Below are 27,478 nucleotides of genomic sequence, written 5' to 3'. Positions count from 1 at the left end.
TACTTCTTTAAGTTGAATAGTAATGCAATTACTTACAAAAGGTGAATAATCTTATGACATCTTGTTGGTAGCATTTATTTACCATAATCTACTGTTATTTATTAAAACCTTGTCATCTTAAAAGTTCCTTCAGTTGCTTTATAATAAATGTTTGACATATTGATGGGAAAAAAGGAAATTGACAGGACTCTGCAGGAGACAAATTTATCTGTAGAGCAAAAAAACATACAATTTCTAGCTTCTTCAAGAAATGTGTTTCTTATGAGCAGATGGAATGATCAATGATTTATTTCATTTCATAAAATATTTCTTACCAATTACAACACTTTTGATCCAGTTGTTAAAATTTCTTAAGAAAAATATTCGACTATCTTTCCTTGTTTCTAGGCCGGCTTCCTGTAACTCATTATAATGTTTGGCAACTGTTCCAGTTAAATCTACAGCCTACAAAGAAATAAAATATATATATATATAGAGAATAATACATGGCAAAATCTGTATCATATGTCGTATCATCCCGAGACATCAATATCAGCCCAAGGGCCTTTAGGCCCGAGGGATGATATTGATCGAGGGTGATACGGCATGTGATACGGATTTTGCCATGTATTATACACTTTATCATATATTTCAACAGAAGAGTATTATATTAGACCCCGTTCACACTAGGACATTTTTATCGATTTAAACTAGACCGGTTCACTTTAGATCGATTTTAGGGCCAATGTGAACGCTTTGAATCGATCTTCAATCGGTCTAAACAAACACCAAAAGAGGTAGTTTAGTTTGAATCGATCTAAAGTAAACCGATCATACTTTAAATGTGAACGCAGAGATCGGTTTAAACTAGTACGATTGAATCGAAAATAACGTATGCGCATGTACAGCGCCAAAACTATCTCAGAGGTTTGTTGTTTAACCCATATTTCTCTGTTTACATACATTTAAAACAAACTGAAAACATTTTGTCGTCGCCAACGCATTGTCGTTTTCTTTAATTTTGAAAAAAAATCTGTAGTCACTGTGACAGAGTATCAAAGGATGAATTTAATCAAATCAGTTCTATTTATACACAATGTTTACAGTTTTACGGGTAAAAAGGTTAGATCAATTGCGTTTTTAATTGTAGTGTGAACGCAGTGGATCGGTTTAGACCGATAGAGATCGTTATGATTAAAGATAAAGTGAACGCTAACTGGTTTTATTTAGATCGATTCAAATTAGATCAGTTAAAAAAAATGCTAGTGTGAACGGGGTCTATAAATATGAACTGTTTTCTGATCCATAGCACTGGGTTACCTTCAGTTCTACTTTTGTCTTGTTTCAAAGGCCTTAAAAGAACTGCTCAATTACTTATCCGAAGCACCTGGGTTACCTTACAATTTGCGTGCTGTTGTTTTAAAAATATTTTGTTTATTATTGTATTAATTTGTGTGTTTTGTATTTTTCATAGTTGCATTTAGTGTGCCAAAAAATATGAAAAATTGACGTTCTTGACGTCACATACAATATGAAAACTCAATGTTCGTGACGTCACATACCAAACAATGACGTCATTCAAAAAATTTACCTATTTTGAGGAAAATTTTTCTTAAGCAAAAAAAAAACCAAAACTGACTTTATGTAAAAAAAAAAGAAAAAAAAAGTAGGGGTGTGATAAAGGGTGCGCATCAAAGTTGCGTGATATGGATTAAACAGCAGGCTATTTATCACATATGCAAAACTACTGTATTTACTACTAAACATATGATAAATATATATATGACTGATTAAAAATATTTACAGCTAACTAATGCCATTGTTTCATTCTTAAATATATGTGGAGTTTTGAGAAAGGAGTACAAGTGCACAGGGTCAATTAGATTAGCCTCTGAAATTGTAAAAACTACCTTTCAAAATTATGCCAAAAAAATAAAGTACAAATAGGATGGGAACCACTAGCTAACAGACTAAGTCACCATCGACTCATCATGCTTTACAAGATCCAACATGAGCTAGTGGACATTGAAGCCAGTTCCATCTTACGTCCAAACGATAGACGGATTAGAGGCAAACAACCTATATCAACCACCAGCACTATACAAGAGTGGAACGACCTTCCAACAGCTACAACTGAAGCTCTGACAATAGACATGAAAGAGGGGTTCCAGAGTGCACTAGCCAACAATAGTGCATCTCAGAAACCAGACAATACCATAGACAGCAGCCAAGTGTACATAGTTTTAAATTTTATATATTTGGAACGTTTTATTTTGTAAATAATTACAGGAGGATTGCTGTCTCATTCTCCGTCTAGTGGACTTATAACATTCTTTTAAAGAATCCAGTCCTTAGCAAGGAAGAAGAAAAAGAAGAAGAAAATGTAGTCTTGTAAGTTTAAAGCTGATTTTTTTTAGTTTTAATCATAGTTGAATAGTAATACACATGATACATAAAATAACAAACTTTCAAAATTAGGCTTCAGAATTTGTTTTACTTTGAAAAGCAAATACTGAGCCATAAACTACTCATATATCTGTATATTCAGTGTTCTTTATATCATGTATGGACCTTTGCTATTTTTATCTGTTTCCTTTTGTCCTGTGAAATTCACCCTTCAGCATTTTCAAATGTACCTTCCATTTGATATAAATTGTATCTTATGTATACAAGAATACAAAAACATGATAAACTGTAAGGAGCATTCAGGAAAAACTTAGTAACTGGTTCAGATAGGTTAAGTGTTTATACAATAAAAAACACATGAAAAGGTTAATTTTTTTTTACATTCAATAGATATCAACATAGTTTTCAATGATTTTTAATACATGTACATGATCATGTAGTATCATCATATTCTACAAATACAAGACCGCATTCAATAATCTTACTTGTTGACCTTGTGGTTTTTGTGTTTCCACTTCTTTCTTACCTAAAATAAAAAAGAAAATCAGTTATAACAAATCAATATGTATGTAACAAACTTGTACAATTCATTATGCTCATGTAAGCAAAAAATATTCATTTTTGTTCATTTTTTCTCAACATGTTTGTGGAATACATACCTCAACATGCTCATTGTATCTGGAAGGCAATGTTACAAATATCTTCAAACATTTATTTTGACACTTGAAGGAATTTCTTATGAAGAATCTGACCTCATACCACTACAGAATCATAAAGAAGCCAGTTCTCGTTTGAACTGGCAGGAAGTGCATGTTCCCCTATTTTTTTGTCCTTTTTTGTTAAATAGTACAAAATCCATTGTTTTAATTCATGTCTTTTATCATGTTTATAGTTATGTAATAAATAATATTGTCCAATGTTTCCAGGCTCCATACATCACATTTAAACATAGTGTCACACTAAGAAACTCTGATATTCGTTCCTAAATTTGAGGAGAAAATTGGGAGAGTTCCCTGCGACTTCCCCGTAAATCCACTACCTTTTGTTTGTTCATGTATTGCAAGATCTCTCCCAGCACAGATTCACATCAGGTATTAATTGCCCCAATTCTTCTTATCTACAGACATGCTAACTATCCTGATTTTGGTTGTATCATCCCGATTTTCAAGCCTCAACCTAAATACCGATATCAGGATCGTTTTCTCGTAAAACAATTCAAAAGTCAAATTTCATAAACATGATAAAACATACCTGAACAAATTCAACAATGAAATTATTGGTTACCCATTTTGAAGTTTTTCTGATCAATTTCTATAGAGCTATAATTTTACTTGGCAACATATTTATGCCAAGTTTACAACCCTACTCTAATCAACGGTCACAACATGTGTTATAATTTAATGTTACATGTAATCTGCTTATCTGATGGGTCATAATAATCCCCAAAGATGTAAAACAATTCAAACGAGAAACCTAACTGCTTAATATATCTATTTTGAAAAATTAAACCAAAAACAAATATGTAACACATCAACAAATGAAAACCCCTGAATTACAGGCTCTTGACTGGGGACAGGCACATACATACAGAATGTGGCTGAGTTAAACATGTTAGCAGGATCCCAACCCTCCCCCTTAACCATGTAATGTACAAGATAACAAATAACTTGAATCTTGTTTGTCATTCATGCAGTTATTCCTTCTCAGAAGGGTGGGTCTTTTCACCATCAAACCCCACCGCACGCCACCGAACACCCCAAAAACCACCGACCACTAAGAAAAACTGTGATATTATACAATAAATTGATAAAACAAATTAAATTACGTATAATTTAATCAATATTTAGATTTTTATGTTAAAATCAATAATCGATAATCAATATAAGGAAAAACGTCTCTGGATTCATTACTTTCTGGATTACATTCATGCAGGGCCGTAACTACCTATGAGGCAGGGGAGGCAACTGCCTGCCCTGAATTTTCTACACCAAAATTTTTTTTTGAAGTAAAAAAATAAAATATTGACAATATGAACACGAAGAACATGAATTTATATTATAAACAGCACAAGTTAACAGTTTTAACAGTGTTATCATGATACGTGACATGTCTGTCATTTTTCTGATTTTTGATCGAAAGTAAACCGTTTCAGTATTTGTTTTATTTTTTTTTCGTATGGCCCTTCGTCTGTTATTCAGTATTGAGGGGGTCAGTATTCGTATCAGAACACATATGAAACTTTGCTTTCGATAATTTTGAATAAAAACTTAACTATTCACATTTATTTTGGGGCTCAATAATTTAAGCAGAGTAAGTAAGTTCCTTTTGTATTGTGAATCTTTTAAGATATCGGAAATTCGTTACCGGCTGAATCAGCTGTTGGATCTTTTTTTTAAGTTTCCCGATCGTACGAGGACATATATGGTCAATACCTTAGTAGGTAAACACTCCCATTCGTTGTAGCAGGGACTTTCTATACTATGTATATACTAGACTAGTATAGAAAGTCCCTGTTTGATGTTATATACATGTCTGTTCAGCTTTCAACAATATTGAAATTCAAGATCCTCGATAAAAAAAAATATCTTGTGTTTTATAATCTTGGTATATATATGTTTTTTGAACTTACCAGTTTATAAAAAAATATCTTTAAATACAGAAAGTACAGATAATAATTGTTTGCATGAAAATTGCTCCAAGGATCCAGCAAAACTGATCTTTCTTAAAGTAAGGAAATCGAAGGAAAACGGGTAATTTTAGCCATATCATTTGAGAAAAAAATCCACGGTCACAATGTATTTAATGTTAACAATTATAGGTCAAAGTACAGCCTTCAAGACGGAGCTAGCCTTGGCTCACCCCAAACAGCAATCTCAGCTTGTTTTTCCAAAAAAGTTGCTTCCAGGTTCAAGCAATACTGATGTTTCTTAAAGTAAGGAAATCGAAGGGAAACGGGTAATTTTAAGCCAATGACTGAAAGAAAACGATCGGCGGGGGTCTGCCCCCTACCCCTATCAAAGGGGGGTCAATCGGCAGTCCCCAAATCCCTGCCTCCCCTGAATTCGAACCCTAGTTACGGCCCTGTCATGACATTACATGTGTGTTATTAAAATAATAAAATTCAAACAGAAGTGCTCCTATATTCAATATTAGTAATCAGTTCAAGTATCCTCGATCTCTGTTCTCAGTTAGATTTTGATATTTGTCTCTTCTCTCATTATTGGTACAACTATTTTATAGAAGAAAAAAAATTGAAAAAAATATATTTGAGGTATCCATGGGTATGATGGGGGTCTGCGGAGTTCAAAGAGTGGTGTGTTGTAGACCAATAGACTCTCCCTTTCTGTTTTCTATAGATATTTGGACTCTTAATCTCCTGATTTGTTGAGTTTATAACATGAATATTATATTTAAGTCACTTTTATAACAATAAAAGTCAAAATAATCAACTTTGGGTGTGCAGTGGTGTTAGGTCAGGTGAAAAGAATGTGGGAAAAAAAGTCACAGGAAAAAAGTCACAATGTATATTTTGTATGAAGTAGTCACATAGTTTTCTTTTTATTTGAGTCAAAATAAGAAAAAGTCTCAATTATTAACTATATCTATAATACTAAAATTACGAGGTTCAATTTATCAGCCGACATCACGTAAAAACGATGAATCAAAGAATTCAACTTTATATCTAACTAATATAGTACAATGCTGTTGATTAAAAATTACACCACTCCAGACCCCTTTGTTTCCCACATAATTAATATCGCCAATAATTAAGAAGTTCCAGGTCGAATCCGATACCGATACCAATAGTATATTCACCTGTTACCTACTACCTTATCTGTACGTTCCGCATCTGACAGGCGCACCACCAAACGCTGTATTTAGGATTTTGCTATATACACGGGTCGTAATCACAGGGTTGACACTACTAAATTCAATCATTGTCACATTGTTCCTGATTGTAGTATTTTAATCAGTATGACTTTCTAAGATGACAATACAGTACATTCCGGTTATTTGCATAGCCTATTTGTCAGATGAAATTATGCAATAAAGCGGAGTATGCTTATATCCGAAATGCCAAAATTCTCAGATCCGGACATCCTGGCATTTAAATTCTTCAAGGGGTGATGCAGATAGGATTCCTCTAGATTTTTCATCTACTTGAAGGTGATAACTGATTATTTATATTGTTGATTATTTTTTAACCAGAGGATATAGTATGATAAAAATCAAAATGGAGATATGATATAGTGTCTTTAAAAATATTAAGTGGGTTAAATTACTAGATTCAACTGGTGTCAATATATATCAATTAAATTAATTTGCATTGAAGTCTATGGAAAATCAAGAGGATTCTTGTCCGCATCACCTCTCAACATTGTTTATATAACACAAATTCTAATCATTGATTGGTCAGTTACATGTTGTGATGTCACTGCAGATCTGATAATACGGAGACAAATAACATCGATAGTGCAGATCAGTAAAGGAAATCCTGAAGAAAGATGAACGTCCATAATCCACTTACAACATGAATGATTATTTATTCTAATAAAAGTTATTTGTCTAGTGTCATGCATTTTATTTCATTGTTTATTCTTTCAATAAAGTTTATGAACACATTTAGTTTTAGTTTATTTATGTACCGACTTTTCCTTTACCTGAGATACGAAAATAAAATTGTTCTAAAAATAGATTTGTTTCTATGACCCGGATGTACAAATTATATTGTTACGCTTTGATTAAAACAAACTGTTGAACAATGCTACACAGTTTATAATCATTTGATACAATAAATGTGTAATGAACTGCCTTTAATATGCAGTATTTACTGATTGCACAGTGATGTAACACTGTTACTTTAACCTTGTTAGTTTCGTATATATGCAAAGCAGCAGGTAATGGGGCCCTACACGGGTTATTTGCTGGACACGAGTGTTGAAAGTGAGAAAATATAATAATTTTAAGTTAATGTTCTTTTCAAAAAATATTAAAAGTGAAAGATTGATGTATGAAATTCTTCAACCATATATAAATGCCCTGTAATATTTAACATAAATGTAGATCACCCCTAGCCAAACATTACGAGATTACACATTGGATAATGATCGATAATTAGCAGGCGTTAATGTTTTAAAAATACACCCAAAATGTAATCTATGAACAATGTTTGAAATGCAATCAATAATTAACACCTTTTGAGATAGAAGATCATAGAATGATTGTGTTTTTACAACAATCAGCTGATCGGTACCACGATTTCCCGAGAACTACGAGAACAACATAATATCCCGAAAACAAGATTATATATCCCGAGAACAAGATTTTTAATTGTGTTATAGGTGTTTTTATTGTGTTTTTACTACTTTTTACAATAATAAAGAATATTAATAAGAGATAATACTCGTTTTTATTCAATAAAAATGCAATTTCAGGTCAAAAAATCATTTTCTATGTCTTCTATGCAAAATCCTTGTTGACACAATAAGGGAACAAGATACAGAATTTATTCATTCAGCTAACCTTCACCCCGATGTCAACTATGATAGAAACATATGTATAGAAAACTTAATTGAAATACTTCCAAATGAACAAATGAATGTTGGCAAGACTGAACTTTCACACTCAAATGAATCATACAGGAATGATAAAGAAGTGGTCAACAATCAACAGAGTATAAGAAAAAGTGATCCCAATTGGTTCCACATCTCCCTTGATGGTGCACCTATAAGCTATGAAGTAAACAACAGTGACATGCATTTTTTATACCAACAGAGCCTCATCCGTCCGAAAATATAGCAATAAAACCTAGAACCATAGAAGAGAAGGCTAAAAACTGTAAATATGTATTAAAGATTTTAGATTTTAATTGTAAAAACATTTTAACCTGTGGTCCACTATTTCATGAATTAAAAGACTCTATTGACATTTATCTACTTCAAGAACACTGGCTCTTCCACTGTCAGTTACAGATGTTGAATGACATTCTACTTGATTATAAGGGTGTTGGTAAAGCAGTAGACTCCAGCGACCCAATTACTCCATGGAGAATGCCAAGAGGTTATGGTGGGACTGCTATACTATGGAAGAAAAATCTTGACTCCATAGTCACTCCACTGTCTATAGGCAATAATCGAATACAATGCATAGAGATCAATGGTGACCCAAATTTATTAGTCATTTCAGTATATTTGCCGTGTAAAGGTTCAACAAATAGTCAAACAGAATTTCAAGAATGTCTAGATCTTTTGAACGAAATATTGACAACCTATGAACTAACACACCAAATAATAATAGGTGGTGACTTTAATGAGGAAATCTTTGGATCTAATGACTCGATAAGACAGAAATATATAGTGTCATTTATGGACGAACACTGTCTGTGTACAAAAGATACGGGAAAAACATTCATTAGCGCTAATGGGAGTGATTGTACTGCAATCGACTATATACTTTTTCAAGAAACTTTTAAAGAATCAATCATTAATATTAGGAAATGTGATTTAGTTGGGAATGTATCTGACCATTATCCTCTTCTATTGTCTTTGGATTTCAAAACAACTAAGAGTTCAGATACGAAACCAGAATTTAAGACTAAAATGAAAGTTAAATGGGATAAAGCAGACTTGTTGAAGTACACTGAGATAATTAATGAGGGACTTATTACATCTCTAAAAGTTATAAATACAAAAGATGATATAGAAACAGGTTTTCATGATATAACAGCTGTAATAACAAAAGCCACCAATGAGATAGCACAAAAACCAAAGATTCGAAAGAATAAACCAAAATTAAAAGTAATGTCTGACGAAATTTTAAAAGCTATTAAGAATAAGAAATCAGCATTTTATTATTGGAAAGCAAATGGACGGCCAACTGATTGCTTAGATCCTTTTCTACTTGAAAAGAAAATTACAACACAGGAACTGAGAAAAACTTGTAGATTGGAAATTGCACAAAAACGCATGCAAGAAAGAAACGAAATTATTGAAGCAAGTTCATCAAACAAAACTCTCTTCTATAAACTTATCAACAAGCAACGTGGAAAACTATCTAGACGTATAGATGAGCTGAATGTAGGTGACAACATTTATAACACTCCAGAGCAAATAATGGAGGGGTGGAAAATACATTTTGGTCAACTAGCAGAAAACACTCTTGATGAAAATTTTGATTCCAATTATCTAAAGAATACTGAAAATGAATATAAAAACATCATTGAACTCTGCAGTGAGCAATTTATTCATGTTAATGTAACACAGGAAGAAATTTTAAAAGCTATAAACAGTCTGAACCGAAATAAGGCAGCAGATTTCTATGGCATTACAGCTGAGAATATTATCCATGGCGGTGCCAACCTTTTAACATACTTACAAACTTTAATCAACAAATCATTTGAAAAACATTTTATTCCTGATTCACTCAAAATTGGAACCCTCTTTCCGGTATTTAAAAATAAAGGAGAATGTAAAAATGCAAAAAACTACAGAGGAATTACTGTAACACCAACATTCTCAAAAGTTATCGAGAAGATACTAAAAATTAGAGAGAACTGTAAAATAATAATATGTCAAAATCCGTTACAAAGAGGTTTCACAGAAAATTCATCACCATTACTTTGTGAACTTATAGTAGAAGAATTTGAAAGAGAGAATAAAGATCTTAAGCGCCCAACATATATAGGCCTCCTAGATGCAAAATCTGCCTTCGATGTAGTGGTTCACGCAAACTTAATTAAAAGACTTCATCAATATGGTTTTTCAAATCAATCAATATTATTGATAGACAATCTTTACCAAAATGCAGTGTCATATGTCAAATGGGACAATAGCTTCTCAGAAGATTTCTTTAAAATAGAACAAGGTGTTCGGCAAGGCGGCACTCTCAGTGCTGATTTATATAAACTATATATAAATCCTCTTTTGAATTTTCTATGTGACTCTGGACTTGGTGGAAAAATTGGAAACATTAATTGCTGTGCACCGACATGTGCAGACGATGTTGCACTACTTGCCTGTAACCCATTAGATATACAAACAATGGTAGATATAGCCGTGGATTTCAGTAAGCGCGAAGGATACCATCTACAACCTTCAAAAAGCGTAATTTTACCTGTAAAAAGCAAAGCTAAAACTATAGAAACTAATTTAGGATTTTGGAAATTGAACGATACTGTAATGCCAGTGGTAGACAAAGCTTCACATATTGGAATAACGAGATCTCAAAACAATTCTGCACAAACAACTGTTGACGAAAATTTAAAAAAAACCAGAAGGGCTATCTACAGTCTAATGGGAACTGGTCTACATGGGGAGAATGGTCTTGATCCTGAAACATCAATTGCAATGTTGAGAACATATATTCTTCCAATACTAACCTATGGGCTTGAAATTGTGATACCAAAAGGCAAAATTCTTGACAATTTACAGATCCAATACAAAAAGTTACTTAAGCAAATTCTTTCACTAAATATTAATGTGGCTGACCCTGCTGTATATTTAATATCTGGTTTACTACCTATAGAAGCAGAAATACACTTAAAAATCCTCTCATTGTTTGGAAATATTGCAAGATCAAATAAAAATTCATCTGAGTGGAAGCTAGCAGAAAGACAACTACAGATTAAGAGCTTTGATAGTAACAGCTGGTTTATAGACATGAAAAAGATATGTATCAAATATAGTCTAGAAAACCCATTATCACTACTTTATATTGAAATGTCAAAAGGAAAATGGAAGAAATTGACTACCACAGCAGTACATAAATATTGGACAACAAGAATTAATGAAGAAATAATGTATTACTCAAGCTTGAAATACATTCCAACATCTTTATTTAAAGTTGGGAAAATTCATCCTTTGGCCTTAGCGAACAGTGCTAATCAAAGAGACATCAATAGAATTCCAATAAGAATAAAAATTGCAACTGGAACCTACATTCTACAAACGAATAGAGCAGCTTACAATCAAAACAACGTTGATCCAACTTGTAAATTATGTGACCAAGCAGAAGAATCACTTTCACATTTCTTGCTGTGTTGTAGAGCACTTGACCAATTTCGTACACCAATTTTGAAAAACATTATATGTAAATGTAGTGAGCTTCCTGCTTTGCAACATTCTAATATTCAGCTAGACATTTTGCAACTAATTATTAATCCATTCCACTATGCTTGCAGTGCTGAGTCAGAAAATGATATAAGCTATAGAATTGAACCTTTGTGTAGACAATTAATTTATAAATTACACAATAAGAGGTACGAAATACTTTCAAAAATGGACTTGATAAGTAGCAGGAGAAAGATGAACTTTAAAGTCAGTTAGATAGGTCAAATAGGGTTTTTGCAGATCGCCTAGGCTTAATATTATTTTTTATAAATAGAATTTTAATAGTATAAAGACAATTTTTATCTTTTACATATAAAAGGATAAATAAATATCAAAAACTGTGAACTGTGTACATAATCCTCATAGTGTATATATATTGATGGATTGATATTCTATACTGTTGCGGTGGTGGAACTATTTTTATTGTTTTACTCCATATAACGGAGGTGTGCCTATATTGGCAGAAATTCATAGGATACAGATATGGCGGACATTCTAAAGGTAGACAACTTAAGAAAATCAAAGTATTAGAAGATCTTAGAAGAACTGACAGAAAAGAAAAGTATCAAATGTACTGAAAGAATAGATTTTATTAAAAAAAAATGTTAAACATTCATATAAAACTGATTGTTGTTAATTAATTATATGTCTCTATTGTTAATAAATTTTATTTATATCGTTATTGTTATTGTTAATAAAATGAAATAAATTATGATTCGTCAAAGTTTTTACTAAAATAACATGTTTTCAAAATGATCCAAAATCTTAGTAATTATATTGTTTTCTTATTAAATGCTGTAATTACTGGACAATTTTCTCCAAATATCTCCTTTTTAACTAAAGCTTGGTGTTGTTTTAATACAAAATACAAAAATTTCAATTTTCTCAAATTTTGTTCATCAAAGAAATATGAAGACAACGGCTTGGTATTATTTTAGTAACATTTTGCATATAAAAAGTAATTTACGATTTTGGTGCTTATTCTTCCAAAATGTCAGAGGAAATGAAATATGTGTATAAAACGTTCAACATATTAGCGGATATGATGAACTTAATATATTTTTGCTCAATTTACTGACAATTAAATAAAATAAAATATATATTTTTAAAGAGGAATTTGAAATATAGTTGTTTAAAAAATTTATCTGAACTATTTCATAAAATGTAAAATATAATCTCTATAAAATGGTAATTTGTAATTCAATTAAACACTTCAAAAAAAGAATGAAACAAAAATAATTTTCAAAAACGGAACTCACTTATTCAAATATATACTTATATATTTTTTTTTTTCAAATAGATGTAAATAAATTTATAAATATCGATACTTTCTTTCCAAAACGGCAACTGAACTCTTTTAGGGTATTATAAAAAAAATTACAAAAATTTACGAAATTGCTTCCAAAATTCAACTATTTAAGATAAGCGACTTTTTTTTCTTTTTTTTTTCTTTTATAGCACTCAGATTGTTGTTGACTTTATAGAAAAAATAACGATCATATGTAAAACAATAGCACACAATTTAACAAAACAAAATATAAAAAGTAGCAGGTTATAAAAGATTTGAGTTTAGTTTAGCTGTGCATACATATGCTAAGAAGGAAGTCAAAGGATAGAGTCAAAAATAGATTACAACTTAAATGTAATAAAATTCCTATAGCAAAAACACATTTCAAACATCATTTCAATCACCTATATTAAGGTCGATCCTGATGTTGTTTTTTTTGTCAACTTTCTCATCATTGTGCTTTTTTTTTTATTTAAATTTTATTTTTAACAAAAAGAAACTACTGTACAGTATTATTTAATTGTTTGTATAAAAGTTCATCTTTATAATATTTTAACATAAGTATTTCTGATAAATGTTCTTCTACTGGCATATATCTACAAGCCCAAATACTATGAACATATCCATAAATATACGGAAACAAGTCTGTATCAATATTAAACAGTATACATGTATTTGTATTCATACTAAAATTTTGATAATTTTTTTCATTTTGTATAATACTACAAACTAAGGTTCTGAAATATGTCAAAGTTACACATTTTGTAAATAGATGTTCTAATGTCTCAACATGTTTATTACAATAGCTACATTTATATGTTTGCCTGTAAAACTGTCTCCTAGAGAGCCACGCCCCTGTTGGCAATATCATATGTACAACTTTATAAATGAAATCTCGTATATACATATTGTTTACCCTTTGTAAGTTAATCCATATATGTTGGAAATTTACATTTGGGTATAATATTTCAATCTTGTTTATAACATTGTTAAATTCTAACAGCTGTAAATAAACGTCTTTAAAACTTTTCTTATTAAGTATAATATTACTTTGATATTTATGATATATGCATTTTAATCTTTCATATTGCCCTATAGTGACCACAGAATGTCTATACATATTTTCTGCTAATTTTGGAAGTATGGTTCTTGTAGTGATTCCTATGAAATAAATGAATATTGATGTCCATACAGATGAATTTCCAGTTAAAACTTGAGTTATTCTATATAAAAGTAAGGCTTCACATTTCAGTTTAATGTCAGGAACTTGTTGTCCACCATCTTTATATTGTTTGGTAATTGTTGTTCTGTTTAACAGCTCAATGTTGTCCCAGAAAAAATCGTAAATCACTTTATTTATTTTCTTTATATAAAATTCACTAGGTGGATATATCCTTGCAGTATACAAGAATTTACTAATTATATAAGTGTTTAAAACTAAAACTTAATGTTTATATCGGAATTTTCTTTTTTTCCATTTGTCTATCTGTTGTATCAGTCCATAATATTTCTTTTTCCAGTTAATTTCAACTGCATTTTTCCCAAAAAATAGATAAGCGACCAAAGACCATAAATAGTTGAATGACACTCTTAGGTTTTACAGTCATTTATATACGCATCAGAGAGTATTGCAAGCTGACTTTGACACATGTTTATTTGAAATTGTCTAATGGTTTATGACACTGATTATAGGGCACACTTCCATAATCATTTGAGATTAATTCAGATTTATTGTAATCCCGGTTTAATTAATTACAGTTAGTAGATAGATTAGTTAATAATGTTTTGATGAATGATAAACATCTGAACAGTATTTACAATTCATAAATTAATTGTAAATTTTACAAATAGTATAAATAGAGTCCGCCATATTGTTTTCAACAAGGAATTTGCATATAAGTAACAAGACATAAAAATCTATTTTCTGAAGATTGCGTGTACTTTTATTAATTATGAACGCCATAAACCTTAATTATTGTATGCTGTTACACTTATTTAAGCAAAAAAACACATATAAAACCATAAAAAATCTTGTTCTCGGGATATATAATCTTGTTTTCGGGATATTATGTTGTTCTCTTAGTTCTCGGGAAATCGTGGTACCCTCAGCTGATTGACATTTTTATGACCTCGAGGCTTAAAATAGAATATGGGAAACTTTACCTGTGTACACATCGAGGCTTTTTTATAATCATATAAACACGAAATAAACTGTTTTAAAACTTTATTCAAATAACACATAAGTAAATGTGAAATAATATCAAAAATTATGATGCATTCAAGAAAAATATACTTACAAATTGCTGTTTCCGGTCAAAAATCTCGTTAGTTTTAACTAAGCATATCTAGCTGGCAATTATTTTCTATGCAATTAACCGAAATGCCACTTGTGGGGCTATGCATATAACCGTACCATTTAACATTAGATGAATGGGAAATGGTTTTGTGCAGGAGAAAAGTATGCAATTAACCGAATTATGCTATTAAGCGGTATGCAATTAAGTGGAATCGACTGTACGAATAATATAATTCTGGACTTAAAATAAGGCGTATAGGTACAGCATGTACAGTTTTCAATTTGTTAGCCGGAATGACGTAAAACAGCGAATCAAAGAATTCAACTTTAATTATAACTCATTAAGGACAATGCTGTTGATTAAAAAATACTCCTTTTCAGGGACTTTTGTTTTCCAAATAAAATTAATAATACCAATAATTGATAAGTTCCAGGTCGACGGGTTCAAACAGAAAGATGTTGAAAGCAGAGAAAACTGTGCATCTTATAATCGGCATGACTTTATCAGATGACAATACCAATACTAAAATAAGGCTTACGCATAGTTATATTCTTTAATTCAGCCACAGACCCGCGATATCACAGGTGTGTTCTAGTACAAATGTATGTTTTATATTTGACCACATGTTATTTTGATTTTTTAAGATGAGAATCCTTAGAGTGAGTGTAAACAAACAACTCATTGCCATTAGTAATAGTTTGGTATTTACAACACTTATTGATAGGAACTGTTGATATCGTTTAGGGGTTTCTTGTGGCACATTTCCCTTTTTAAAGACTTTTCACTACCTGTATTGGTAGGAAGCCATGCCAATAAAAAACAATTCATGCTCATTATTAAATTAAAGGAATCAATAAGCTTTCCCTGTTTATTAAAAAGTCAGTTTTGAGTAAAAAGAACATATATTCTTTTACACTATTATTAGTTGTCAGATATATAGTATGTCAGATATAATGAAATAAAATTTACCACTTAAGATAAGGCCAAATAAAAAAGTATGTGTGGTTCCAGTTACATCTGAAAAAAAGTAAGGGTAGGTCATTTGTAGGTAGGTAGGGATTTTTTTTTATTTTATTTTTTTTTTTACATTGAGTCTAACGTAAGGGTACCCAAATTGCACCGAGTACCCAAATTGCACCTATTTAGAAAAAATAGTAACGGAAATCTTACAAGATTTCGTAGAGACTAAACAATTTGTATTTTTATGATTTGATACTATGCACATCTTTCAACATAGGTAAACATATTTAGATATACACTGAACGTTCACAGTATTTATCAACAGATGGACTGTTTACTGAAAAAGCAAAATGTACGAGAACGTCATCATGCGACGTCATCAAAACGTCATCTTTTTAAAATTAGCAAATACAATATATTATAAGTATCCATTTCGTAAAATATGAAGAGTAAGCATGGACTAATATCCAATTGTTCAAAATATTTGAAGAAATTAAACAAAAGCTCGGTTATCATGGTTATTAGACTTTTGACGATGTGAATTTAAGCATGGATGCAATTTGGGTACTCCTCATTACAGAATCATGGATAGTTTGGAGGTTGATTCAAACCAATTTTTTTATGACTCAATATGGATTAAAAATTAAATTGGTGTACCTATACAATAAAGAAGGATAGGGCTACAAAATAAACACATTAAGGACATTTATTTCTTGATCATAAAAAAACGTAGGTGAAAAAACTGTCAAAATAGGTGCAATTTGGGTACCGTCACGTTATGGGTACAACGTACATTCTGACTTTAACAGTGCTTAACATGTTAATGAAAAAAGACAATAAAATCTTTAGGGTAGGCTATTTTTGAGGCGAAAAAGTAGGGAAGGTAGGGTTACTGGAACCACACATATATTTTTATTTGGCCTAATAAATCTGATACAAGTACAAATGTATATAATGACTTTTTTCTATGCATTCAAAAAGTTTAGTTATCTATTGCATACATGCAAATTTATAGTGAATTTTTCATGTGCATTCCAACATACTTCTGATAAATAATTATACTTAAATATATATTGTGACTTTTTTTCTTGTGACTTTTTTTTCTGTGACTTATTTCCTAGGGATTTTGTGACTTTTTTTCCTATGACTGTTCTCAGAATGCAGAAATTTGGACCCATTTTTTTCTTGAGCCATGGGCATGTCCCCAAAACCCCTTAGCAATTTGCACAAATGAGCGAGTCCTTTAAATGAAGGTGTAGGGTTATAAAAAATCTTTTTATAATATTTTTTTATTGATTAACTTTCTGGTAATAAGACCCATCACGGCCTGGCTGGGGGAATAGGGTAGGCAAATGCTCACTCTGTATTGATAAGTTTAAAGTAAGTATAAAGTAAAACTTTATTTGGATTCGGCATATTGACAAACAATACAAACACAGGCTCCAAATGTACTCCTCATGGTGGTGCTCCTATTTAAAAGAGGTTCATACGGATACAAGACAAGAAGAGAAACATGATGTTGAACATAATTTATGTCAAAGCTCTCATTTTCAAAATGATCAAACTCAAATGGTGCTAAATACTGACATTAGCAATTGATGTTAGCATTCATAAACAGTTTGCAATCAAATACAATTCTTTTTAATTATGAGAGGAAATGACAATGAGTAACACTTATCCTATACACTTGGAAATTAAAATTGTTACTTGCTTTCCATTTCCATTCTTTCAACTGTTGCTTATGTGTATGGTTAAACCCCAAGAATACGACATGAGTATTCCGAACAAAATGTCGTATTTACCGCAAAATTCTTTATAGATTAATAAAATAATGAATTTGAAATATTTTGAACAGATTTTAAGTTATTTCTTGTAACTTTATATCCCAATAGATTTTTAAAGGGGGATTCTTAGATATTCGCATGAAATCTGCATGTCGTAATGTGTCGTCTGTCAACTTCCGGTTTAGAAATGAGCACGTTGGATTTGACCGTCAAAATTATACAACTATTGATTTGATTCCTTGTGTCATGTCAACAAAAACCTTAACTGGAAATTGTATTTCCATTTTTAGACGGAGAAATCATGAGCAAATGGAATTTTGGCACAGAATTTTGGTATCACTAGGGAAGCCGCAATCGTCAAACCCTGCAAGACTTCGTCATATTTCATCATTTTCCTCGCAATGTTTTTGCAGACCCAAGAAAAAATGTAATTTCTAAAACATACAATTTGAAGCAGGTGCTTCAACCTCTTAAATATAAAAATAGTTGCTTCTTCCTCTCAAATATAAAAATAGTTGCTTCCCCTTTCCTAGCTGCGGAACCGTAGCTCTTAGGTCCTTATGTTATTTTTTGACTATTTGCGGACCATAGAGCTACGGATTTTTCCTATTTCAAAACGTTCGGAATTGCGACCCAGGTTCAGGTCGCACTTATATCTCAAAAAAATATTGTTCAACCTGAGTGATGTGTTGTTTTTTGTACAGATCCCAGACAGGGGAAGAGTATTTGACGACTGGACGGACAAGTGATGTGTACGTAAGGTTTTTAACCTTACGTGTGCAGTTTTTCAAGTTCCTACGTAGAAAACCTAAGGTTTTATTTGCCTTACATGTAATATTGTTTATATGTGTTCCCCAATCAAGATCATGGCTTATAGTTACGCCTAAATATTGTTGAGTGTGTTCGGATTTATAATTAATGAACAAGATTATGTATTGAACAAATGGTTGATAATTAATGAACAAGATTAGGCATTGAACAAATGGTTGATTTTCCAACTAGGAAAGATAATATACTTGACCTTTTCTGCACAAACCAACCTGCATTAATAACAAAAATAAAATCTATACCAGGTATATCTGACCATGATATTGTTTTAGTGGATGCAATCTGCAAGCCCCAAAGATCTAAACAATCACAACATAAAATTTATTTATGGAAAAAGGTAGATATTAAAAAGATAAAAGACGTAACATCTCATTTTATATCTGAACTTATATCTCAGACTAATGAAAATTTAAATATTGACCAATTATGGAATAAATTCAAAGAAGGTAGTAATAAAATAATAGATGATAATGTACCAAGCAAAATCACTAAATCTAAGTACACCAACCCTTGGGCAAATAGGGATATAGACCATTTATGTAAAAAACAATGTAAAGCTTACAACAAAGCTAAAAAAACTGGTAAACAAGAACATAAAGATAAATATAAAAAGTTAAAAGCTACTGCTCAAAGAGAAATAAGAAGAGCCCAGAGCACATATATGCAAGAAATAATTAGCCCCCAGTTAGAAGAAAAACCTAAATCTTTCTGGCAATTTATTAAAAGCAAAAAAACAGAAACATCTGGAGTGTCACCATTAAGAGGAAAGGATGGCTTATTGTATAGTGAGCCGAATACACAAGCTAACATCCTAAACGAACAATTTAAAAAGGCTTTTACTACCGAAGATACATCCTCTATGCCAAATAAAGGTACAAGTCCCAACCCCACTATGCCAGACATATTTATTAGTAATAATGGCTTATTAAAGTTACTTAAAAACTTAAATCCACATAAAGCCACTGGCCCTGATAATCTGCCAGCATATTTTTTACATAATTTTGCAGAAGAATTGTCTCCATTTTTGACATTCTTTTTCCAAAAATCTATTGATACTGGTAAAATCCCAAATGATTGGAAGCAGGCTAATGTTGTACCTATATTTAAAAAAGGTTACAAGCATAACGCTATTAATTATAGACCAGTTTCATTAACTGCAATATGTTGCAAAATTTTAGAACATATTTTAACAAGCAACATAAGGAAACACCTTACAACTAATAACATATTAAATGATAGTCAGCATGGGTTTAGAAGCAAAAGGTCTTGTGAGACCCAACTTATCATCAGCATACAAGATCTTGCTAAATCATTGGGATATGGTAACCAAATAGATGTCATACTTTTAGATTTTTCCAAAGCTTTCGATAAAGTCCCCCATAAAAGATTAGCCCAGAAATTAGAATTTTATGGTATTAGAAATCAAAATTTAAATTGGATAAATGACTTTTTAGCTGACAGGCAACAGCAAGTACTACTAAACGGTGTAAAATCTTCAAAATTAGCAGTTGATTCTGGTGTCCCTCAGGGAACAGTTTTAGGCCCAACATTATTTTTACTCTTTATAAATGACCTACCCGAACATGTAACTTGCAATGCAAGACTTTTTGCAGATGACTGTTTATTATATAGAAATGTAAATAATAGTTCTGATGCACAATTACTTCAAAAAGATTTGTCTAGTTTAGTAAAATGGGAAGAGGATTGGCAAATGAATTTTAATCCTGAGAAGTGTTATGTAATTCATATTTCTAAAAAAAGTAAACCTTCCACTTTTGATTATATATTACATAATCATATTTTAGAAGCAGTAAAAGACAGTAAATATTTAGGCGTAACTATAAGCCATGATCTTGATTGGGGAACGCATATTAACAATATTACTTGTAAGGCAAATAAAACCTTAGGTTTTCTTCGTAGGAACTTAAAAAACTGCACACGTAAGGTTAAAAACCTTACATACACATCACTTGTCCGTCCGGTCGTCGAATACTCTTCCCCTGTCTGGGATCCGTACAAAAAACAACACATCACTCAGGTTGAGCAGGTACAGCGTAAGGCAGCCAGGTTTGTCTTCAATGATTATAAAGACAGATCACCTGGAGCAGTTTCAAATTTAATAAAATCATTGGAATGGGAAAATTTAGAATTAAGAAGGAAAAAGGCTAGATTAACTATGCTGTATAAAATAAATTGGGGGTTAGTAGAAGTTCCTAAGGACAACTTAACAATTTCTGATAGACGCACTAGGGGGAAACATAAATTTAGGCAAATATCCACAAATAAAGATTTCTATAAATTTTCATTTTATCCTCGCACTATTTCGGACTGGAACTCACTACCTGAAGCAATAGGTATGTCTGACACCCTGGAATCCTTCAAAAGTGGCATATCCACTCTAACACTTGAAGGATCCACAGCAACTTATTAAACTTTAAAGCCACTGTACATAATGTATATATGTTATTGATAACGATTTTTCTTTGTCATATTATTTTTAAATTAAGTCCATATGTACATAGCACACAAGTTCCGGGAAGTTTTACACTCCTACCTAGGAGTCTACTCCCGTATTCGGAAGAAGAAGAAGAAGTATTCATATTGACCAAGGGTCAGCTTATTTGCTTCCTAGATATAAATATACATGTGATTCTTCCGGCTGGATTCAAAATCTCCCTCTTTTCAGACCCTCTTCTGTCCCTCCGAAGGGTCAATTGCAAAAATCAGCTAGCATAATGCATTGCAATTAACTTTTTCTTGTTGGTCACATGATAATCTTTCAAAGTGGAAGTTAAAATGCAGTTACTGATACAATGTAGGTCCATGTGAAAAGATAAATAACTGCCCTTCTTAAGGGGGCTCACGGGTCTAAATCAAATTTTTTTCCTAATATAGGATTTCTCTATATTTTTCATAAATAAACTTTATCATAAACTTAATAGAAAAATGAAATAAGAAAATGGGGTCACCGTTCATTTAAACTCACAATCAACCTCAGAAAGAAGCATACATTTTTTGTTAATGTCCTTTTTTTTCTGTTGAACTAATAGGAGAAATAAAGGTAATGTAGAAATAGAAAAAGAACTAAATTACAGAAATCGCTAAAATTTTACAATTATTTAGTTTATGTAAAGCTTATTTAAAAAACAAAATAAAAAATATAGGTCACTGATGAGTTAAAGAAGTTATTTCAATTTTAATGCCAAAAAATGGCATTTTTGCACCAAAGGGAGATAATTTGGATCTTTTTCAATGATAAAAACATTTTAAAAGTCATCTGGGGCTAATCCGATTCAATTTTTTTGGTTGAATTTTGAACCATATCATAAAGTAATAACTAATTGTGTAAAAAATAAAATTTGGAATGAAAAAACAAATGTTTAATTTTTTGCAGAAATTTTTGCAGCTGTGAGCCTCCTTAAGCTGTTCTCTCAATTTTTAAAAGAAAACTCCAAACTAGAGTTTTTGATAAAAGAGATGAGTTTTCTTTCCCTATTATCATGATTGTCAATTTTCCTTTTTGGACAGCAATGTTCCTTTTGCTCAATCATACAGTGATTATATATCCCAACTTGTTTGTTATGCCCATGTGTTAAGTTATGTCATACATTTTGTACATTTTAATGAACCTAATCAATGCATCACTGGAAAATTATTAAGAATTGTAGATGAAGGGAATTCCTTACCATAAATTACTTCAAACTTTCCCTAAATTCTTTCATAGACAAATGATAAATACAAAGATTTGATTAGTAAATTTAGCTGTACCTGTAGAAAACTTATTAAAAATCCTTAGTTTTACGGTAATACATGTATAATGGAATTTTATACAACTGTCATACAAGTTAGAGGTTTAGCTAGCTATAAAATCAGGTTAAATCCACCTTTTTCTACATAAGAAAATGCCTGAAACAAGTCAGGATTATGACAGTTGCTGTCCAATTATTTGATGTGTTTGAGCTTTTGATTTTGCCATTTGATATGCTTGATTATGGACTTCCTGTCTTGAATTTTCCTCGGAGTTCAGTATTTTTGTGATTTTACTTTTATTTGAACTTCCGATGTTTATGTTTATTTTCTATAAATTAAAAAGTTTAACATGTTTAAACATAATTGTATTTCTCTCTCAAACTTTTATTTTAGTATATTTTGATTTATATTTTACAGTTTTTAAAATTTCTATATGAAAATGTATGATCATGATGATTTGCATTTTATATTTCCAGATACTTGTAACACAGTAAAAAGCTCCAGTCTTTCAGTGACCGGTGGTCAGCAATACTCGCAAATATATCCATGTTCAACTATTTATCAATCATTTTCAACTAGTGCTGCTGACTATCAGAAAGATAAACCAAACGACAAGGAAACAGCAGAAAGTGAAATCACAGACAAAACAGAAAGTTCAGATAGTGTTGAACAAAATTTATCAATATTTCAAAGATTTAAAAAAGCATACAAGGAACATGGAAAAGTTCTTATTGGAGTTCACCTGGTTACGTCAACTTTCTGGTTTGGCTCCTTTTATTATTTGGCATTAAGGTATGGACAAATAAAATATACATATCGTCGCTGGGCTTCTAACATGTCTAAAATTTTGTTAATTACAAATTTTTCAAGAAAAAAATGTCTCAAAAACAGGCTTTGAAAATTTTGGCAAAATGCATGCTTCCAAAATGTTGTATGTGAACTTGAAAATTTTGTAAATAGCAATGAAATAGAAACTTTGACATTTCTGGATTGTCCAAGAACTTAAATTATTTTCACAGAAATAAAGAAATGTACAATTATTTTTTTCCCAAAGCCATTCTACAACGATTTTCAAGTTTTCATACAACATTTTGGAAGCAAACTTTACTAACAACTGACATTGGCAATTTTGTAATATGTCTTATTTCACACATTTTAATTGGTCTAACTGCATGCTATTTTGTAATACCAAAGATTTTGTCCCGCCCAGACCTTTGGTGTCAAAAAGTATTTTTAGCCAAAAAAGTCATATACGACATTTTAGAAGCCCAGCAACGATATACATATACAGTCGACTCTCGTTATGTCGAAGTCAGCCGGACCAGAGAAATATTTCGAGATACACGTAGTTCGACTCAAACGAACACCGGAAGTTCGACAATCTAAGGGACACAACTCTTGCTTAGCTTGGTAAAGCTAAAATAAATCCGGGTGAATATGGCAAGGGGATCGATATTCTAGTATCAGATCGATGTATTTGTATGTCACAGTCTTTTATTATTATAATGACATTATTTGTACTTATTCAATTGTTTCAATTTAAAAAACTCCTATGGCTTTTCCAAGAGAGTAATTTCCAATCGATAGTTTCGTTATTCAGGTCGGTTATAGCTGACAAAATTGTTTATTCTCGGATACAAGAGATTTAAGAAAATTTTGATTTCTATTCATTTTGTTTTATCTCACTCTTTCTTTTCAAAAGCAAATATAACAAGATTAAAGACGATGTTGAGTAGTTTTTAGGTGATCATCAACGGAAGCCATAATCCTCACTTTATACACACCCAAGCTCATTAGTGTAAATCACAAATTAATTGTTTTGTAAACATTTTAAATACTTTTTCATGAACATTAACAATGTATCACTAATTATTTATCAAAATTCTATAAAAGATAATCTTAGGTAAACACTCATAGAAATAGCATGTCTTAAATCAATACAGTGGTCAGTGACCGGAAATTTAATTACACGTGTATTGTCAGATTAACTCTTCAATCCATTTAAATCCCGGAGGTCATGTTTTGACATATGTGTATTAGTTCGAGATAAAAAATGAATTTTGAATGCTTTGTTAACCTTGGGACCGTAAATTTAGTTCGACTCAACCGAAATTTTGACTCATCCAATTTCGACTCATCAGGAGTCGAATTACATACTTTTGTATGGAATAAAGTTCGGGACCACGTGAAAACTTCGACTCATCCGAAATTTCGAGTCAACCGAGTTCGAGACAACGAGAGTTAACTGTAGTTAAAATTTAATTATTGTGTAATCAAAATCATGAATACTAATTCAATGTACTAAGATTTGCTGTAGAAATTAATATAGAATTCCTTAGACATAGAAATTCTGTTTACCTCAATTTTTTTTTATGTACATGTGTTTCCAAACAATAGCATTTTCAAATATCATTTCAGATGTAAGGAAGACCAGATATATGTTTATTTTGGTGGTTTGATAAAATAAAAGTTGTCTCCCCTTCCACAAATTCATATAATATCTCAGTAATTTTATCATGTATAGATGTTCATGCAAAAATTATTTCTAATTGGATAAAAAGATTATGATCAAAATAAATAATACATTGAAATTATTGTGTCAAAACTCTTCAAACTCTTGAGTCAATCTTTAATCTGAATCAATTTTTCAAAGAATTGCTGTGTTTCATGTTGTCATCAGTGTGTCCTTAGAGGATTGATGTATTGCAATCACCTGTTTGTCTAACACATATAATTTCATCCAACTTTTCTCAGTACTTAACTATTGAATACACAATTTTTCTTCTCTAGTAGGCAGTTTGACAGTGATGTGTTATAATGTTTGAGCACTTTTCAGACCTCCCAGACACCTATGCATGTTTTCAGATAACTTGAATAACAAGTTTACATATGATCAACCAAACTATATAAACATAAGGAGATGTGGTAATATTGCCAATGAGACAGCTAAACAATGTATCCTCCCAAGTTCAAATGAGGTGGATGTAAGTAATTATAGGTCCTTTAACAATGAGAAGAAAAAAATCCTTATTGTAGACTTTAAAAGGTCCTGACATGAAAAATATGAAACCATTCAATTGAGTAAAGTAATGGCCTTATTAATGTGCCTGCATTCTTGTTATTTTCCTATTTAAAAATACTTACTTCACACTTTCTCTGTTTATTTCAGTGGTATTGATGTGGTACCATTGTTGGAAAGAATGGGAGCTGGAGAAACCATAATGAAGCCTTTTAAATCATCACATGCTGGAGAAATAGCTGTGGCCTATTTGTTATACAAATTGGCTACACCTGCCCGATATACTGTAACTCTTGCTGGAACTAATTTTACAATCAAATATCTGCAGAAATCTGGAAAAATGGTTAAACCAGCAGAAAGAGAAAGCTTTAAGGAAATTTACAAAGATGGCAAACAGGAATTTAAAGAAAAGCGAAAAGAAATTGATTCTAAGATTAAAACAAGAACTCAGAAATATTCAAAAAAGTGACGTCATTGAATTAGTGACTTCTAACACATATTTGTTTATTCATAATAGTATGCCAGTTAAGTCCACTTGATGGATGTGATAGCATATTTATTTATTGTATCAATATATTTAAGGAAACAGAGTTTCTAATCTAATATTAAAATGAAATATTCCATTTGTTTGTTGGATGTTGAGATGAAGAAGAAGTAACATTATAAATACCTTAAGAATTGTACCAATTTTATATTTGTAGCTCATGTCAGTATTATGTCATTTACACATCTTTATAATTTCAAGTGGTACATAAATAAACATCTTCCTATCATTACAGGTTGTGTAAGTCTCAGTAGTCAGTCCTGAAGTATCAATATGATTTATATTTAACAATCCTGAAATTGTCCATTGTCCATTTTACAGATGATTTGGAAACTAATGTTTTGTAAATTTCCTTAGGCAAAGTTGACTTTAATGATTTTGACTTAAATTATATTGTCCTTTTTGGTTTAGGTTAAACATATTTTATTGCTCAAAATGACAAATGGATCAGACACAATATAGCTCTTCAACAGTTAAGCTTCTAATAGCTTATTGTCTTTTCAATATTTAATATTGAGTGTTCCTTATGGAGGTAAATTCAGAAAACTGTTTCTGATGCATGAAATATATAAAGTTTTGTTTTCATTATTGTATAAAAAGAAAAAGGTCATAATATCACATATTTTAGATTATTTTCAAATGTTTATTAAAACACACTAATGCTTACTAACAAATAGAACAGAAATTGATTGACAGATTTCAGTGCCATATTGATCAAAGTTGGTGGTAGTCATTTTATGACCGATAGACTCAATCTGAATTGAATTTATACAGGACTAATAGTATGTGAGAAGTATAGCTTAATTCACCGATTGAAATGGTTGTATTATTTAAATCATGGTAATAATTTTGTAATGTGCTGTTGAGAAAGATATATATTATTTGTGCTCTGTTTATTGTGTGATTCTGCTTGTTTGTATGACTTCTGTAGATCTAGTATAAATAAAATGTTATTCAGTGTCAACTTTCTTAATACATATTAATAAAAGTGGGTGTTGTCTAGATATTAGTAAGGCAGCTTTCTTTTTGTTCTGTACACTTTTCTTCTTTTTTTCGTTCAGACTAAAACAATGCTTAGTTATTCCAACTTCATATGAACCTTGGTGGATAGTTGTCTCATTGGCATTCATACCACATCTCCTTATTTTTTTATATTCAAATCAGTGTTACAGATGTTTTAAGTAATTGCAATTGAAATTCCCTCTAAATCTTTGAGTTCATCATTTGGTTCATTTCTAGGAAATGCATAGCTTCTCATGTTGTGTATGTATTTTCGTTGAATTGTAATTGAAATGGTCAGTCGGATTCATAATATTGAACATCAAATTCTTTACAATTTAAGAAGATTACAAGTAAAGTAATAAATAAGTTGATGGCAGTGATAAACTACAAGATATGTTTTTTTTTTCCTACATTTTTTTTTAAAGGACTTGTTGTCTAAATAGTTATCAAAAGTACCAGGATTTTAATTTAGTACGCCAGACACGCGTTTCCTCTACATAAGACTCATCAGTGA

At 31.1% G+C, this 27,478-nt stretch overlaps 2 protein-coding genes across 2 annotated transcripts in view; one reads left to right on the top strand and one right to left on the bottom strand.

Annotated features, from left to right (window-relative positions):
• LOC139522905 (mRNA cap guanine-N(7) methyltransferase-like) overlaps positions 1–18,005 on the bottom strand; it is a 33,775-nt gene extending 15,770 nt beyond the window's left edge. Inside the window, exons 1-3 of the mRNA XM_071316533.1 lie at positions 17,749–18,005; positions 2,871–2,911; positions 315–444 (exon numbers count right to left, since the gene is read on the bottom strand). Of these exons, the coding sequence (XP_071172634.1) occupies positions 315–444; positions 2,871–2,911; positions 17,749–17,761 (184 nt within the window). The 5' untranslated portion in view covers positions 17,762–18,005. The remainder of the gene's footprint in view (positions 1–314; positions 445–2,870; positions 2,912–17,748) is intronic.
• LOC139522906 (protein FAM210A-like) lies at positions 17,986–26,926 on the top strand. Its single transcript, XM_071316535.1, has 3 exons — positions 17,986–18,248; positions 22,876–23,191; positions 25,569–26,926. Exons 1-3 carry the CDS (start codon positions 18,068–18,070, stop codon positions 25,885–25,887), a joined length of 816 nt encoding a protein of 271 aa, XP_071172636.1. The 5' UTR covers positions 17,986–18,067; the 3' UTR covers positions 25,888–26,926.
• Positions 26,927–27,478: the final 552 nt, after the last annotated feature.

Source organism: Mytilus edulis, chromosome 5 (genome assembly GCF_963676685.1).
Source record: "Mytilus edulis chromosome 5, xbMytEdul2.2, whole genome shotgun sequence".
In the NCBI taxonomy this organism is placed as follows: domain Eukaryota; kingdom Metazoa; phylum Mollusca; class Bivalvia; order Mytilida; family Mytilidae; genus Mytilus; species Mytilus edulis.
The sequence above is the reverse complement of the archived record's forward strand: the minus strand, read 5'-3'. Positions and strand labels throughout refer to the sequence as shown.

Bases quoted from the DNA above. Each gene is read 5' to 3' on its own strand.
- LOC139522906 (XM_071316535.1), top strand. From the start codon at position 18,068: ATGTCAACAAAAACCTTAACTGGAAATTGTATTTCCATTTTTAGACGG. The intron at 18,249-22,875 runs GTAATTTCTAAA...TTATATTTCCAG, and splicing joins TTGCAGACCCAAGAAAAAAT to ATACTTGTAACACAGTAAAA. The intron at 23,192-25,568 runs GTATGGACAAAT...TGTTTATTTCAG, and splicing joins TTTTATTATTTGGCATTAAG to TGGTATTGATGTGGTACCAT.